The 15,814-nt window shown below is 49.1% G+C and overlaps 2 protein-coding genes across 5 annotated transcripts in view; one reads left to right on the top strand and one right to left on the bottom strand.

The window, feature by feature from the left end:
• The window catches only part of SNED1 (sushi, nidogen and EGF like domains 1), a 79,140-nt gene extending 71,617 nt beyond the window's left edge, over window positions 1-7,523 (top strand). Inside the window, exons 29-32 of the mRNA XM_049888705.1 lie at window positions 348-435; window positions 5,488-5,571; window positions 6,460-6,497; window positions 7,435-7,523. Coding sequence (XP_049744662.1) covers window positions 348-435; window positions 5,488-5,571; window positions 6,460-6,496 — 209 coding nt within the window. The 3' untranslated portion in view covers window position 6,497; window positions 7,435-7,523. The remainder of the gene's footprint in view (window positions 1-347; window positions 436-5,487; window positions 5,572-6,459; window positions 6,498-7,434) is intronic.
• Window positions 1-15,695, bottom strand: part of MTERF4 (mitochondrial transcription termination factor 4) — a 29,939-nt gene extending 14,244 nt beyond the window's left edge. For 3 of the 4 annotated variants that reach the window (XM_049888703.1, XM_049888702.1, XM_049888704.1), the window contains exons 1-4: window positions 15,568-15,695; window positions 14,312-14,810; window positions 12,469-12,653; window positions 2,890-3,013 (exon numbers count right to left, since the gene is read on the bottom strand). In XM_049888703.1, coding sequence (XP_049744660.1) covers window positions 2,890-3,013; window positions 12,469-12,653; window positions 14,312-14,810; window positions 15,568-15,588 — 829 coding nt within the window. In that variant the 5' untranslated portion in view covers window positions 15,589-15,695. Of the gene's footprint in view, window positions 1-2,889; window positions 3,014-11,045; window positions 11,852-12,468; window positions 12,654-14,311; window positions 14,811-15,567 lie in introns of those variants that run through there. The other variant, XM_049888701.1, reaches the window with a different exon arrangement.
• Window positions 15,696-15,814: the final 119 nt, after the last annotated feature.

Consider the following 15,814-nt stretch of genomic DNA (forward strand, 5'->3'; position numbering starts at 1 on the left):
TGGAACAGGCACGAAGCCAGCGAGGCAGGGTGCAGTGACCGTGGGCGGTGATGGGATGACACAGGCCCAAGGCTCAGGGGTGCTGGGAGGGAAACGGCCAGGGGAGGAGGAGCTCGGGTCCCGAGGAGACCAGCTGGCCTCGGACAGAGGTCCAAGGGTGGACAGAGGTCCAAGGGTGGACAAAGTTGTCCCCAGCCCTGACACAGGCGCCTGGACCAACCAGGGCCAGCCGAGAGCTGACATAGTCAAGTGGCCTCAGGCAGGCCCTCAGAGCAGCCCTCGCAGTGCGGGCCAGGGAGAGAGCTCCTAAACTACGGCCCTCTTCCTGCTTCTCCTTCATGCTGCAGCCTGTACGAAGGTGCCCCAACCCTGCACCCGCCTGTTCTCCGAGACGAAGTCCATTCCAGTCTGGGAAGGAGGAGTGTGTCACCACGTGTAAGTCAGCTTTCTTTCTCAGCCTTACCCTTTGTGCTCTCGGCTTTCAGTGTTTCCAGTGACCCCTTGCTGCATCTGCATTTCTAATGAGTTTCCAGGCCAGGCTGACGCTGCTGGCTGGGGACAGTTCTGAGGCCCACTAGTACAGCTAGTGGTTCTCAGAATTTACCACGCACAAGAGTCACCTGGGGGTCTTGTTAAAATGCAGACTGACTCAATACTATCCGGGGTGGAAACGCAAAATCTCAGCCAGGGTTCAAGCCAGAACAAACAGGCTCAAAGCCCTGGTTTGCAAAAAGTGTAGCTCACCTGAGCCTCACCAGCCCAGTAGGTATGGCGGCTTGGGAATCAGCCACCTGTTACCTCTATGTGACAGTTCAGGCAACTGAGGCAGAGGGGCTGAATAACTTGGCTACGGCACGCACCTCAGGGCTGTGGCAGATGCCTAGAGCGCAGGTCCCTGGCTTCTGACCTCAGGGCCTTCCTTCCCTGCACTCCTGAGCAGCAGCTGCCCTACACCTTATACCAGCTTCTGGGCCATGGGCACACAGGTCCCAGGAAGAAGCATGTCCCTATTCTCTTCCTGAGAGCCCCTAAAGAAATACACAAGCACCAGCACATGAGAACTGCAGTCTCAGTTCTGCCACTGAGTCACGACACGGCCTGGGCGGCACTCCAAACCTCAGTTTCCCCATCTGTAAAATGGGAGAGTTTGGCTGGTTCATCTCTTGGGACTCTCACTAATGTTCTGTGACTCTACAGGTAGCAAATACTGAGTACCTACTGTGTGCCAGGCACAGTTCTACACACTTGTGCACATCAGTGAACAAAGCAAAGTCCTGCCCACGCTGAGGGCAGATGGACAATAAAAACACTGCGTGTGTTATGTAGACTTTTAGAAGGTGACCCAAACCAAAACCAAACTGTTGCTGTCGAGTCCGACTCATAGCGACCCTACAGGACACAGAGGAACTGTCCGATAGGGACATAGGAGCGTCTGGTGGATTTCAACTGCTGATCTTTTGGTTAGCAGCCAAGCTCTCAGAAGGTGACAGTGCTAAAGAGGTGAAGAGGGGGGCCCAGGAGTGCCAGGGTAGGGGTGTCAGGCAAGGGGCAGGCCACAGCATTAAACAGGGAGGTCAGAGTAAGCCTCAAGGAAGATGACATTTAACAGACTTGGAGGAGGAGAGAGAGATCTGAAGAAAGAACATTCCAGATAAATGATCAACTGCCAAGGCCCTGAAGCAGGAGCCTGCCTGGCATGTCTGAGCAAAGGGCAGGGAGGCCACTGTGGCTGCAGCAGAGTGATAGAGGGGATATTGGGGCGGGGGGGCAGCCATACAGGCCCCGGAAACCCTGGTAAGGACTCTGGTTTTTTTCTCTGCGAAACGGAAGCCACTAAAGGGTTCTGAGCAGATGAGCAACATGCTTGAGTACATGTTTAAAAGATCACGCTGCCCTGTGGAGAATGGATGGCAGGAGGGCAAGGGTGGAAAGCTCAACTTGAGCTGGGACAAGAAGCCAGGCTTAACGTATAGCAGAATACATTGAAGGAACTGGTTTATACCGGGATCTGAGAATCTGTATTCACAGGACATCTGAATTTGGATTCTGTGGTATGGCAGTCAGTGTCCACAGTACCCGTATCTCCCAGCTGTGCTAGTTACACCAGTGCCTGCCACAGGTGTGTCAGACGTCCCCCCAAGTACCTGACAAGGACAGCCCATCACTTACCTGAAGTTTTCCATCCTTTTACTGTTTACTTACCTGTATCTTTAAAGTCAGTTTCTTGTATTTAGCATATAGTTGGACCTTGCTTTGTATCCAGTCTCACAATCTCTCTTTTATTGGTGTATTTAGACCATTTACATTTAATGTAATTATCGATGTGGTTGGGTTTACACCTACCATCTTGCCGTTTATTTTCTATTTGTCCCATCTGCTCCTTGCTCCCTTTTTTTTTTCCCTTCTGCCTCTTGAATTAGTTATTTCTTAGGATTCCCTTTTATCTCCACTATTTGGAAGCCCTGGTGGGATAGTGGTTAAGAGCTATGGCTCCTAACCAAAATGTCAGCAGTTTGAATCCACCAGGTGCTCCTTGGAAACCCTATGGGGCAGTTCTACTCTGTTTCCTATAGGGTCGCTATGAGTCCAAACTGACTCGACAACAACAGGTTTTTGGTTTTTATTGGCTTATTGGTTATACTTCATCAGTTAACTTATTTGGGGGAGGGGGCTGCTCTAGGATTTACAATATGTATCTTCAACTTCTCACAATGTAACCTCCCTTACTATTGTATGACTTCAGTATAATCGAAGAGCCCTACGACAGTATGTCTCCACTTTCCCCCCATCCTTTGGCCTACCGCTGTCAGACTTATTTCTACATATACCTCTAAAAAGACAACTATTTTTTTTAAGTGTTTTGAAACTGAAAACATCTATTATATTTACCTGGGTATCCACCATTTCCAGCACTCTTCATTCCTTTGTGTGTATCAAGTTTCCTTTGCCTGAAGAATTCCCTGTAACATTTCTTATAGTGTGGGTCTGCTGGTGACGAAGTCTCTCTTGTTATCTGAAACAAAAGATTTTTATTTCTGCTTCAGTTTTTAAAGGGTGTATTTGCTGGGTATAGAATTCTCGGTTGACAGTATTTTTCTTGCTTTCAGCACTTTAATGATGTCATTCCTTTGTCTTCTGGCCTATATAGTTTCAGACAAGATGACTGCAATCACTCTTGTCTTTGTTCCACTACATGTAATGTTTTTCACAACCCTAACCCCATAGCTGCTTTTATGTTTTCTCTTTAACACTGTATTTGATCATTTTATTTATAATATGCTTTAACCTGGACTTGTGTGTTTAATTCTGTTTCCAGTTTGTCAAGAATCTTGTATCTCTGGGTTTATAGCATTCATCAAAATTTTTAAAATTTGCCGATTATTTCTTCAAAAATTTTTTTCTGTCTCTCCATTTCTCTCTTCTCCTTCTGGGAGCTGAATTATGAATGTGTTACATTGATATTGTCTTAAAAGTGAGAGAGGCCCTGTTCATTTTTTTTCAATCTTTTTTTCTCTCAGCACTTCATCTTGGATAGATTCTATTGCTGTGCCGTCAAGTCACTAATCTTCTTTTCTGCAGTGTCTAATCCACCATTAATCCTATTCCACAAAATTTCCATTTCAGATACTGTGCTTTATCATCTCTAGAAGTTCCATTTAGTTCCTGCTTAGATCTTCCATCTCTCTCTTCATTCTGCTTGTTTTCCTTGAGATCTTCGAACATGTGGAACAAATTTATATGTTTAAGGTCCTTGTCTGCTAATTCCATTATCACTCTCATTCTGGGTCTTTGTCTATTCAATTATTTTTCTTCTGATTTTCATTTTCCTGATTTTTCATATGATGTCTTGTAATTTTTTATCAGATGCTGGACATTGTGAATTTTATTGTTTTTTTTTTTTTTTTTCCTTGTTTGGTATTCTTTCTAAGAATGTGGTTTTATAAGATAGTTATTTACAGCTTAGTTTTGCCATTTTGAGACTTGCTTTATGGTGGATTTATCCTAAGGTTAAGTTTCACCCCACTTCTAAGGCATGGCCTCTGGACTTTCTACTGAATGGCTTGTTAAGATCTCTCTCACTCTGGCTCTGGGAATTGTTAAGCTCAGAGCTTCTCAGTAGTTCTTCTCTTCCCATAGGTTTTACCCTATACACGCACATCTTAATTTTCAGCCAAAGGTTCAAGGGGATCCCTCTGTAGACTTCTACAGCTCTTCCTCTGCATAGCTTCCTCCTCTCCAGTACTCTTCTCCACAAATTCCAGTTGCCTTTTCCTCCCCCCAACTCTTATCTGTCTCCTCAACTTAGTGTGACCACTGCTTAGATTTCCCCTCCCTGAAATGCAATCCAAAAAGTGATTCCAGGCTGAATTCCAGGGCAATCACAGGGCTCATCTCATTTGTTTCCTCTTTCTCAAGGATCACAAGCCCACGCTGTCTGTTGTCTAACAACTGAAAATAGTTATACCTTACCTTTTGCCCGTTTCTCTGGTTTTTCACCTTGGGAGGTTAATTCCAGGTCCTTTTACTCCTTCATTCCCTCATGGAAGTCTTACCAAAGGTCTTAAATTGTATGACCTTAGAAACTTAGCATGTAAGTTAGAATTTGCCCCTCAAACACCCTGGGTTTCTCTTTTAAGTGGCTCTGGCATTTGAGAATGTTAACAATGCCCAAAACAGTTTCCTGTTCATTATCATTTACAAACTTGTGAGAGAAGCGGTATGATTAATTCTGATTTTACACGAAGCTGAGGCTTAACAAGTTCAAGTGACTTTCTCAGAGTAGACTAGTAAATAAACAGAACAGGCAGGGCTTGAAATCAGTTCTCCTATTCCATGCCGCCTACATCAAAAGCCTGCATCCCCAAGGCTCCTCAGACTTCTCTCTGAACTACCCATAAAACAAAGAAAAGTGAGGCTGTACCTTCCCAAGGGCCTCAGGGCCAGATGGCCTTGCCTCAAGAAAAACATGCCATTAAATTTCATATTTTGTCTTTCAATATTAAAAAAAAAGAAAGTTCATCAAAATGTACACTTACAATGAGTGTATTTTAATTTTATGTAAATTATACCTCAGTAAAGGAGCCCTGGTGGTACAGTGGTTAAGAACTCCACTGCTAACCGACAGATTGGCAGTTTGAACCGACCAGTGGCTTCACAGGAGAAAGATGTGGCAGTCTGCTTCTGTAAGATTACAGCCTTGGAAACCCTATGAAGCAGTTCTACTCTGTCCTATGGGGTCACTATGACTTGGAATCGACTCAACGGCAGCAGGTTTTTTATTCCTCAGTAAAGTTAATTTTTTAAAAGGCGACATGATTTTTATACTGGACATTTTAATGTATCTGTAAGTGAAGTTTTATTAACACAATAATGGCTTTTTTCCCAAAGACTTTCGTGTTTATCTACGGGTTCACATAGCTTAGGCTGAGCAGTCTGGCAGCATGCTGTTTCAGTTTCTGGTTCTTCACAGCTTTCTTGTGACAACAGGTATAAAAGAGTTTACAAAGTTCACCAAGACGTCTGCTTCAAAGAGAGCTGTGAAAGTACCAGCACCAAGAAGACCCCAAACAGGTGCCGTCATGGGGGGAAGCCCTTGCTGTGTCCCGCATGTAGTTCCCTGGGTAACGGACAAGGGTGGTCCTGGGGCCAAGTGCTGTGGGATCCACAGGCCTGCTGATGGAGCCAGGCCATCCGTCTGCCCAGATGTGTAGCCTCTCTCAACAATGTTCTGCTAAGGAGCAGTGTGTGTGCACGTGTGTGCTTGTGGCGCACACAGCTGGGTACAGTGCATGGTGGATGCTGGGGTCACTATCATGCATGTTCACACACAGCAGATGGGAGTGGAACTGGAAGCCCGGCTTTACTGACAGGCCAAGTGGATGGCTTGCACGTAGAGGAAATCTCCATTTACTTTCATTCGCTCAAACACAGGTGCTTTCCTCTAAAGGATTCGAGGTAGTCACGAGACTGATATACCACCTGGGGTTTTACTGCGAGAAGTGCCTACGTACGCTATGTGCTTTCAGAAAAAGAGAGTCCCAAACTCTACAGGGGTCTCTGTATTATTATTACTCATATTATATTCACATTATTTTTGAGAAATAGCCACACACGCTTGGTTTGCGTTACTGAGTTTGGAGGAAAGGCAGCATGTGCCATCGGCAACAGGACTGCCTGATGCGAGGGTGCCGCCCTCCAGCTCTTCCCGTGGCTCTCACTTCCTTTCTTCCACCGCCTTCCTTCATTCCCCAGAACCCAGATCCAGTCAGGCCACAACACCCACTCAGAGTCACGGAGGCGCACACAATCAAAAATGCCGGTCTCCAGGTCAGGATCTCTATTCAGGGTGCCCCCAAACTGGAGCCTATCTGAGCTCAAGACAAGATAGGCCAAGGTAGCCATAGGATGGAAAGCACAGTGTTTCTTTTTCACTGAGCTGCTTGTCTCTGATTCTTTCAGGAAACAAAGTAACAGTCAAACACTGACAAGATCGTAAGGTATGTGTGCCCCGCAGCCAGCGGCAGAGCTCTCCAAAGCCTAAGAGGTGTCCAGCCAGCCCTGGCCTCTTAGAGGGCAGCGCCTCCTTACCAGGCACCGCCCACGGAGATTCAGTGTGTGCCATCAGACTACAAACTCCCAGACCGAAGGTTTCAAACCTCCCCACTAGTTCCCAAAGGACGGGTGAGAAAGCACCACCTAAGCCTCCAACAGACAAACCTAGTGCAGCCCCTGACATGACACATCTTCAAGGGAGACAAGGCTCCCTAGGGTGAGGAGCAAACCCACTCTTCCGCAAGCGAACTGCAGCCCCCAAGGTGAGCCTTGGGCCAGAGCACAGCTAGTGGCTTCAGTCCCTGGCTAATCAAAGGCAACTCCTTCCCTACCCCGAAGCAAAAAGAACACCCTCCAGGGCTGGTCAGCAGTTTATTACTAGGATTAAGAATCCATTTATGCAGTTTGAGTTTGAAATATATATATTTCCAATAAGTCACCTGAAAAGATAATATATTAACCAAAAAAAAAAAAACCTCAGAAAATTTCTATAAAAACAAAAAAAAAACCAACTGTGAAATGATCGAATATTGGCTTACAGAACACCCATTCTTGAGACAAACGCATAAAGTGCCTTGAAAACACAAACAGGCAGTGAGGGGCCGCAGCCTTCTCCACAACCTCTCGCCACCCGAAGACACACACCCAGGACAGAGAAGAGGTACAGGGACACTACCTGCTGAGCCCCAGATGTTCCAAAGGATGGGGATGCAGCTGGTCTTCCTCACCCAATCCGCCCTCCCCAGCTCATCCTCCTAGCAGAACAAGCCTCGCAAGTCTGAGGGTGAGAGCAGAGGCCCCAGACACACAGAGAAGCAGCTTTAGAGAGGAGTGTGAGAGACCTCCATTCTCCTCATGTCCTGTTTTGTTTTTTCTTTAAAGGACCCATTCTGTCAAACTCAAGAGTTTCTAAAACCCAGAAAGATGTGGTCTAAAAATTGGATGGAAAAGGACACCCTGAAAGCCGAGTCCTGGCTGGAGTCGGCCCTTCTGGACTTCTTTCCTTGGGTCTCTAGCAAATGAGATCTCAGCCCTGCTACCCAGCGCCCTCCACGGCCAAGCCAGGAGATGCGCAGGACCCATTTAACAGCCCGAGATTGAACCAGACTGCAAGCCAGGAGACACCATGGGACCAATCACCCTGACATCCCGTGACCCACTGAAGTAGCCTGAGATTGGACCCAGCTGCGGCTTCTGAAGGTATAGTCCGCGTGCACTGTGAATGGAAAGTGACAGCGTGTACGGATGGAACCAGGTGCCGGCAAGGAACACTTCTGCAAGCTTCAGAAACCCGCTCACAGACTTTGGTGTGAGAGAAACATCCCCCCGCCCCCATGAGACCCAACAGTCAAACTGAGGAGGAAATATGACGAACAGCTTCCAAAGCCCAGACCATGGGGCTGGGGAGGGGGCGGAGGTGGTCACTTAAAAGGAAAGCCCAGCTTGGGCACAGCCTCGCCCCGCCCGCCTCCTTCAGCAAGCACATTCCTGACCTGTAGACTAAAAGGTAATGTGGAGTTTAGACAGTTCTGGTCTGCGGCAGGGGCCAGCAGACTCTGTAAAGGGTCAGACATAAATCTTTCAGCTTTGCGCTGGCATTGTACCATAAATGCAGCCGTAGACCACGTCTAATTGACCGGGGGTGGCTATGTGCCAAAAAACTTTATTTACAGAAACAGGCAGCGGGCTCGACTTGGCCCACAGGCCACAGTTTGCTAACCGCTGATCTATAAGATCATATAGACTTTGGCTTTCTACAGAAAGCCATCGCTGGGATGCCCAGTCACCCGAGGCACCAGAGACCCTGGATGTTCATGGACACACTGCCTGCAGCCAGCTTGGAAAGCACAACTGCCAGTGCAGCCTGGCCCCTCTTTACACGCCCGAACACAATGAGCACACGCGGGCATGAGCACACGCGGGCATGAGCACACGTGGGCAGGCTGGGTGGGCTCAAAACTCTCTCGGCCCGCCGTTCGGGCAGCACTTTAGGCTGTCAGGGCGTGAGCACCATCTCGTAAAAGCTCCAGTCTGTACAAGCAGAACGCTGCATCACCTGCCACGTCCACCTTCCAGCGTGCTTCTGTGCAGCACGACCTTCTCCCTGAACACAAGGTGAAGCCAAAGAACCCACTCCACTGGTGTAGTGCTGAGCATCTTAATGACCGGCCCAAACTGGAGTCAAGCGCCTGCTGTCGTCGTCAGCCGATGCTGCTGGTTGCTCTGCAGCCACAGAAAGGGCTCTTTCTTTCATCTTTTATAGAAACATTTTGTAAAGAATTAGAGTATATTCTAGGTTTTTTATTTTTGTTACAACCTTGTGTGTGTATGTCTGTGTATGATACAACCTATCATTTTTGGAAAGGAGGAAGTCATTTCGAGAAGCCCCTACTGTAGCCCTGAAATTTCCACCAGTCTACAAAGACTGTAGGCTGTTAGATACAAGGTGAATAAGAAAACACCACACACAAGCCCGTTCTGCCAACCTCTGCGGCACCAGACCAGCCGCTGTGTCTGAGTAAGATGCAAGAACGAGCGATGTCACTGACATGTAGGTGAAAACGCCACTACTGTGTTCGTGCCTCGAGCCCCTCGACCACAAGGCAGACGTGAACTCGTTCCAGTTTTTAGCTCAGAAGCCTTTGCTCCTACAGGAAAAGGTCTACTGACCCTGAGTTTGTGGCTGTGTCGTGATACGATTAACCATCCTAAAATATGGGCTAATCCATGTTTTACAAACTAAAATATCCAGTAAAAAGACTTTCTGATTCTGAAGAATTTATGGTTCATTCTTACAACGTTCCAAGTGAACCCACCACTGCTTTCCCTACGTGGCTCATTCTTAAAATTCTTATTTCTTCCTCGAAAATATTCAATGTCCACCTGTAGTTTCCCAAGGAAATTAGAAATAATGGAATCAAAAATTTGTCAGGTGCATCAGAATTTATTTTTGTGCCAAAATGAATTACCAGGTTAACCAGGTGTTGCACAAAACTCGGATGAGCTGACCATCGAATCAAGTATGGATGTAGACTCGAGCGCTGGTCCCGCCAGCGCACAAGAACAACAGACTAGTGTCCAAGGAAAGTGGCACGCACTCGGACTCCATGAGCCGGAAGAGTAAATGAAAACGCTGGCAGAGCGAGTATCTCAGCTTCAAGCACGTTCGTCCACGCCCCAGACAGTAACAGCAAGCCCCTCCCCGCCACGCATGGCTACCACGGGTGTAAATGCAGACACCTCCTTGCAGGGCGCTGCTCCACCCAGCCTCAGCCTGACTCCCCACTTGCAGACTACTGCCACAGACACCAGACCCAGACATGGACAGAGTCACCTAGCTACTTCTCTCCTTCTGCAAAACTGCCTTCTCTCTGCACTAATCACTCTAGCCAGTGCCTGGCCTGCTGGACAAAGCCAAAGCAGCTATGTTTCGTGCTGCACCCCCACAACAGAACACGAGCCAGCTGACCGGCAGTGTTCCAGCACACAGGGGTGAGAAGCCCTGTGGAAATGTCAGCTGGTTACTTTTCTTTTAAATAAAACAAACCTGAAGTTTTTGTGAATCAGCAGAGTCCCATCACACTTTACTAGACCAGGCCCATTTCTCCATTTGGCACCGTCAGCGTTCGGGCCAGGTAATTCTCTGTTGTGGGGTCGTCCTGTGCACTGTAGGGGGTTTGGCAGCATCCCTGGCCTCCACCCAAGATGCCATCAGCAACCCCCTCCAACCGTGACAGCCACAAATGTCTCAACATCGCCCGATGCCCCTAGAGGGCAGACAGCAGGGAGGACTGCTGCATAACAGGGTTCTCACAGGGCCACCACAGAAAGACAGGGCCAAGCACCAGGGCATCAAGAGCTGTTCAAAGGCTGCAAAGGTGACCTGACTCGATGCCAAACCGCCAAAAACACTTCCTGCAGCATCGATCTTGTTCTAGAATCCAGAACATTCTAGGACACACCAGTCCTCCTGGCCCCTCAGAGAGCTCACGTCCTCAGATCTGGGCCCACTGGGTTCCCCCAGATGACTCTCGCATCATGCAGCATCGTGGAGAGCACCTGAACAGTCGAGACCAGACCCTTGGCCCTGATTCCAGGTCCAGCCCTACGACCTGGGTACGTGCTCTCCTTCCCCTGGTTCCCAGACCACCTGTGGAATGGGCGAGGGGAACGCTTTTGGACCCCTCAGAGCCCTGTCCTGCTTCTCGTTCTCCAGGTCAGCACATGATGACCAGAGGCTCAGGGCCTGGAGGTAACACGTCGGCTCAGAGCATCATAAGGTCAGGCCCAGGGTCGATGGGCCAATAGCATCCTGGGAGAGAAGCCCCAGTGCTTCATGGCAGCAAGAAGTTGTGCCAAATTAAAGCAAATGTCACTAACCGGCTCCTTTTACTCTGCTGTACACTGAATGCAATTAAGAAACAGTAAGGTATTTTTTAATTAAAAACATTAAGTATTTTCCCAGAAAACCTGCTACTTGTTTTTATAAAATAAAGTGCTGTGATGTACTAAAATCTCGCTGCCGCCTCCTAATTTTATCTTCATGTTAAGTGGAAAAACAAAGGGACCCCTGATCCAAGAAGGAGGCTTATCCTTCACATTGTCATGGAATTGTCACCAACATGCTTCAACAGAGAAAAAAATAAGGCCACCTTTCGACCTACCATTTCCCATTAGTTTTAGCAGCTCAAAGTCAGTCTTTTATCCAGGGCAGAACAGGGTCCTCCACGCAGACACCCAACAGTAGATCAAACTAACACGTCTCCCATTTAGTTTGACCCGTCAACTTCTCTGGGGACTAATGATAATTTTTTCATCAAAAGGCCAGTTTTAGGACACAAAATAACTTGAGCAGACCCTAGTGAAACTCCCAAAAGCTTTGATAAAATTAAAATATTCTTTAACGTTTTGGGGCCTCTTTTCCTTAGTTCCGGCCATCAGTGAACTCCTCCTCAGAGTCTCCATCCCCTGCGTCTTCGCCTGAGCTGGTGCCTTCCTCACTGTCAGACGTGCAGCCTTCAGGCCCCTCTTCCTCTTCCCGAGCCAAGAGCTTCTTAAAAACTTCAAACTCCTCCACAGAAGAACAGGCTGTCTTGGCCAAAAACTCAGCTTCTGAGACTCTAAAGATGTCCTTGAGTGAAGGGTTAAGGACCTGCGTCTGGCCTTTCTTATCAGGGGTCTGGTACCGTCCCAGGCGCTCAAGGTAAATGTGCCTTTGCTTAATCTTGGTGATTGAGTATTTTAAGAACTCAGTCTTCACCACGTCCAGGTGCTTAATCCCCATCCTAAAATAGGCATACTGGAAAAGACACACACATTTAGGAACCCAGGCAGGAACCTTACAGCCCAGCACTCCCCGGCAGTGGCACATTCAACCTGCCCAAAGGGACTCAAAGAGGACCACCACCCTGTTGCCAACGACAGAATACCCACTCTGACCCCTAGCATCCACTTCCAAATTCATACTGACGAAAATGAGGCAGAAAATAAAGAGGGAGGAGAGGGACATATTTTTTTCAGACGGAAAAAAAAAAAAACTGTGAGAATGGAAAGAATTGACAAAAACTTCAGAAAACACCCAGGAATTTGACCTAGTCATCATAATCATGACCAAAAAATCAGGACAACTGTCAGAACTACCTTGCCAAACTCAACCCGCAGACAGTTTCTAAAGACCAGAAGGTATTGATTATTTTCAGACTGAATACTTCCAACAGAGTCCCCACCTGGCTCAGGTTAGGCGTGGTCCACAGCAAAGAGTGGAGGAAGCAGGACTGGATGCTTTTTGGTCAGAACATGCAAACAAGATCTAAGTCATTCACTCCGTCCACAGGGCTTCCTAGCCACACAGTTCACCTTATGACAAGTTTGAAAAGCTTGCCATTACTGACTTAATCCCTCTGTCGGTTCCCTCACCTGGAATTTGTACTCCAATTCACCAGGGTCCTCCCGAAGAACATAGGGACATCTGTGCAAAATCTCCGTCACCTGCTGCACTGTGAAAAGACACTTCTCCCTGAGAACCCGGACGATGTCATTGATGTCCCGCTGACGCATCGTGAAAATCTCAGGGCAACAGTAAAGCACGCTCTTCAGCTTCCCTGCAGAACATTAAAAAAGGAACGTGAGTAACTCTGGTATTTCAGAAGTCCAAGTGGCTAATGGTATTCATTTTAAGCCAACATTTAAACAACAAATGAAAACCAACCCATCCTCTCCCCCAAGCGAGTGCCAAACACATGTAAACAAGAGAGGCCAGCACGAGCCCCTCACCACCCTCACTCCTCAGACTCAGATGCCCTGGTTATTGCTGACTTTCTCCAAACGCCAATCTGAAAGAAATCAGCTTCGTAAACTAGGTCCCCCCTTCTCACCTAGGAAAGAGTCCACAGGCAATTACTGGCAAGATAATACACGAAGATGGGACAGGGATTCCCTGGGTTTTGGGCTTCTGGCTAACGTTTCCCTCTATAATAAAATACTGTAGTCACTGAACGTTCACAACCAGCACTCTTAAGAACTGGGCGCTAAACTCATCACCATAACAAAAAGAATAATCGCAGTGCACACCCTCTAACACTGATGTCAGGGTTAGCAGGCTGACCCCCATGTATTTTACCATCCAAACCAGGTACTTCTCAAAGAAGCCCTGTTGATAGCTACATTAGGATAACTGGTGGGCACTGGACTACCCCAGGCCAACTGAGGCACAAGATCTTTCAGTGGTGGGTTGGGCAAAATGTAGGGCCTGGAAGCCTAAAATCACTTACCAAATTGTTACTAAAAAACGTCTTAATAGCTGAGTTAGTTGTTATCTTGCTAAAACGTGTAAAGAACAAATTTCAGGAGTTCAGGATTTATTTTCTCCTCTTACGACCATTCTGAGTCTACTAATTAATAACTGCAGCATATAACATATTTTCAAGCTTAGGCTTTTACGTTAAACACCAGGAAACAATTTACTCAGAGGAAGATACAAGCCTATGTTTTTGCTTACCTTCTGAAGAAAGGCCTGAAGAGATACTCTGCAACAGTGGGTCCCCAAACCTCCCCCCACCCCCAAAATCTCTTACCAGGAAGAGTCAAGAATGAAAGAAATAATAGTGGAGCCACTCTGCTCCAAGTGGGGAGGGGTCCTTGGAGACCCTCATGAATGAAAGCAGCCCTCTCCAGAGGCTCCTAAAGAGATCCAAGGAACTTCTGGGGTCCTTGAGGTTAAAAACTATGGGGAGTGGGATGGGGTGGCTAAAGGGAACAGCCACACAAAGCTGGAAAAATCTCATGCTCCACAAGTATGTCCAGACACTTAGCTGACTCTAAGTCTTTACCAGGGAGAATGTCCTTGGCTTTGCCTCACAGGGAGATAAAGCACTTCAAGTGGATTTAAGCATCAAAGGTTACACATACACACATACAGCTATACGTGTCAACGTCCTGTATCAACATGCATCTACTGTGCACCGCCCCTGTGCGCCAGCGTGCTTCACTGTTCTAGGAGCTACAGACCCCGAAACGAAGAAACAAGGCAAGACAATCCCTGTCCTGTCACTCAATTCTCTCTTCTTGTTCCAACAAATCCCTTCCCTCCTGCAAAGCCTTCTGCAGAGGTCACTCCCCCGTCACCTCCGAGCCACGTCACACATTTCTCCCAAGCAGCACCGACTCCTCCCCAGAGCCACCCCTAACCCATCACACCTTATGCTACTGTTTCCCCACCTCTGACGCCCTCAGCATGCTGTACAAACTTTAGGCCTCGTACCTTCACCAAGCCCGAGCTTTCGCAGGTAAGTGGAGCGCTTCTTCATCTGCTTTACAGGCAGTTTCAACAACTGAGGACTCTTCTTCAAGACCACACACACAGGCTCTGGATTCAGACCCAAGAGTATTAATTCTGAAGTGATGTCCAGCAACTGTTGAGGGGTGGGACGTGGTTGTATGCTGAGCAATTCACGAATGTGCGCATCACTGAAACCCATGTCCAGGAGAGAAGTGGTGATTGCCTCCAGCCCCAAGGCACCTCTATCCACAGGAGTCCCTGGCTTCTCAAGAAGGCACTGAGAAAGATCCGTCCTGCACTCTGCCTCCTGCATGTACTTTCGGGATGTAACACAGGATAATTCCTTGAGGCTCCCTCCCCTGGAGGCTGTAGTCAGTGGACGCAATAAAGAAACCACTGTCATCCTCTGTTCTCCGAGATGAGACGTCTGCCTAGCAATAGTGGCCCAGGTGAGGCGCATCAGGCGGTGCCAGTCAATGACCTATAAACCACAGGAGGAAAAAGGTATCAACTCCCCACCGCCCCAATGTAATGGGCACCACACCAATCTTCAGCCAGGGTGACTAGTACCTTGGTCGCAACCTGCAAAACCCTGTCTGGACTTAACGAGCCCACCGTGAGGTAGTTCAGAGATAGAAAACAGGGTATTAAGGTGCGGCGGAGAGCCAAGCAGGCGTCTTCTCAGTTTCCCCTGTAATTTGGGGGTCGGGGGAGACTTTGCCAAGGCGACCTGGTATTGGCGGCCTGAAAAATGCGGGCCTCGGGTTAGCCTCCAGGTTCAAGCGCCTGAACTCACTCCAGAGAGAGCACGGACCTCACAGACAGCACTCTCGTTGGTCCCGGAATTCTCCGGGGTCAGGCCTGAGCCAGGCCGGTCGGCGCGCGCCGCTTCTCCGGCCCAAACCCGCCGCCGGCACCGCCTCCCGCCGCTCCTGCTTCCACCCCCCGCCTGCGGGAGTCCAGCTGCTTTCCACGCGGCGGGGCGAGCCCGCAGGCCCTGGGTCCAGCCGGAGAACGCCCAGTGCCCGGCGCGGGGGCGACGGCGAGAGCTGCGGGGCGGAGCGGAGAGCGAGCCCCCGGCCCCACCGGCCCCTCCCCGGCCCCGTGCGCGCTCCGACCTCCACGGACGCTCCAGCCGCACGTCTCACCGCCTGCCGTGAGGCGCCCGGGCGACGGCGGTCCCGCGTGTCCCCGCGCCCCCAGCCCGAGGCGCCTCGGGGATCCCTGCGCCACCTCACCTGCCGGCCGAGAGCCGCCATCACCGCCCGTCTGCTGCCGGAAGTGGCCGGTCTCCCTGGTCCGTCACTTCCGCCCTGCCGGCGCAAGCGCGAGGCGGGGAAAGCGCGTTCCGCCGTCGAAGATCCCGGGACGTGGGGCAAGGACCTGTGGACTCGCGGCGGCCGCCCGCTGCCGGCGTTCCCCGGGCCCGGCCTCCGCCCCGCACGTTCAGAGGCCCGGGGACGCACCCCGAGGAAGGAGCGCCGA

Source organism: Elephas maximus, chromosome 6, assembly GCF_024166365.1.
Source record: "Elephas maximus indicus isolate mEleMax1 chromosome 6, mEleMax1 primary haplotype, whole genome shotgun sequence".
In the NCBI taxonomy this organism is placed as follows: Eukaryota; Metazoa; Chordata; class Mammalia; order Proboscidea; family Elephantidae; genus Elephas; species Elephas maximus.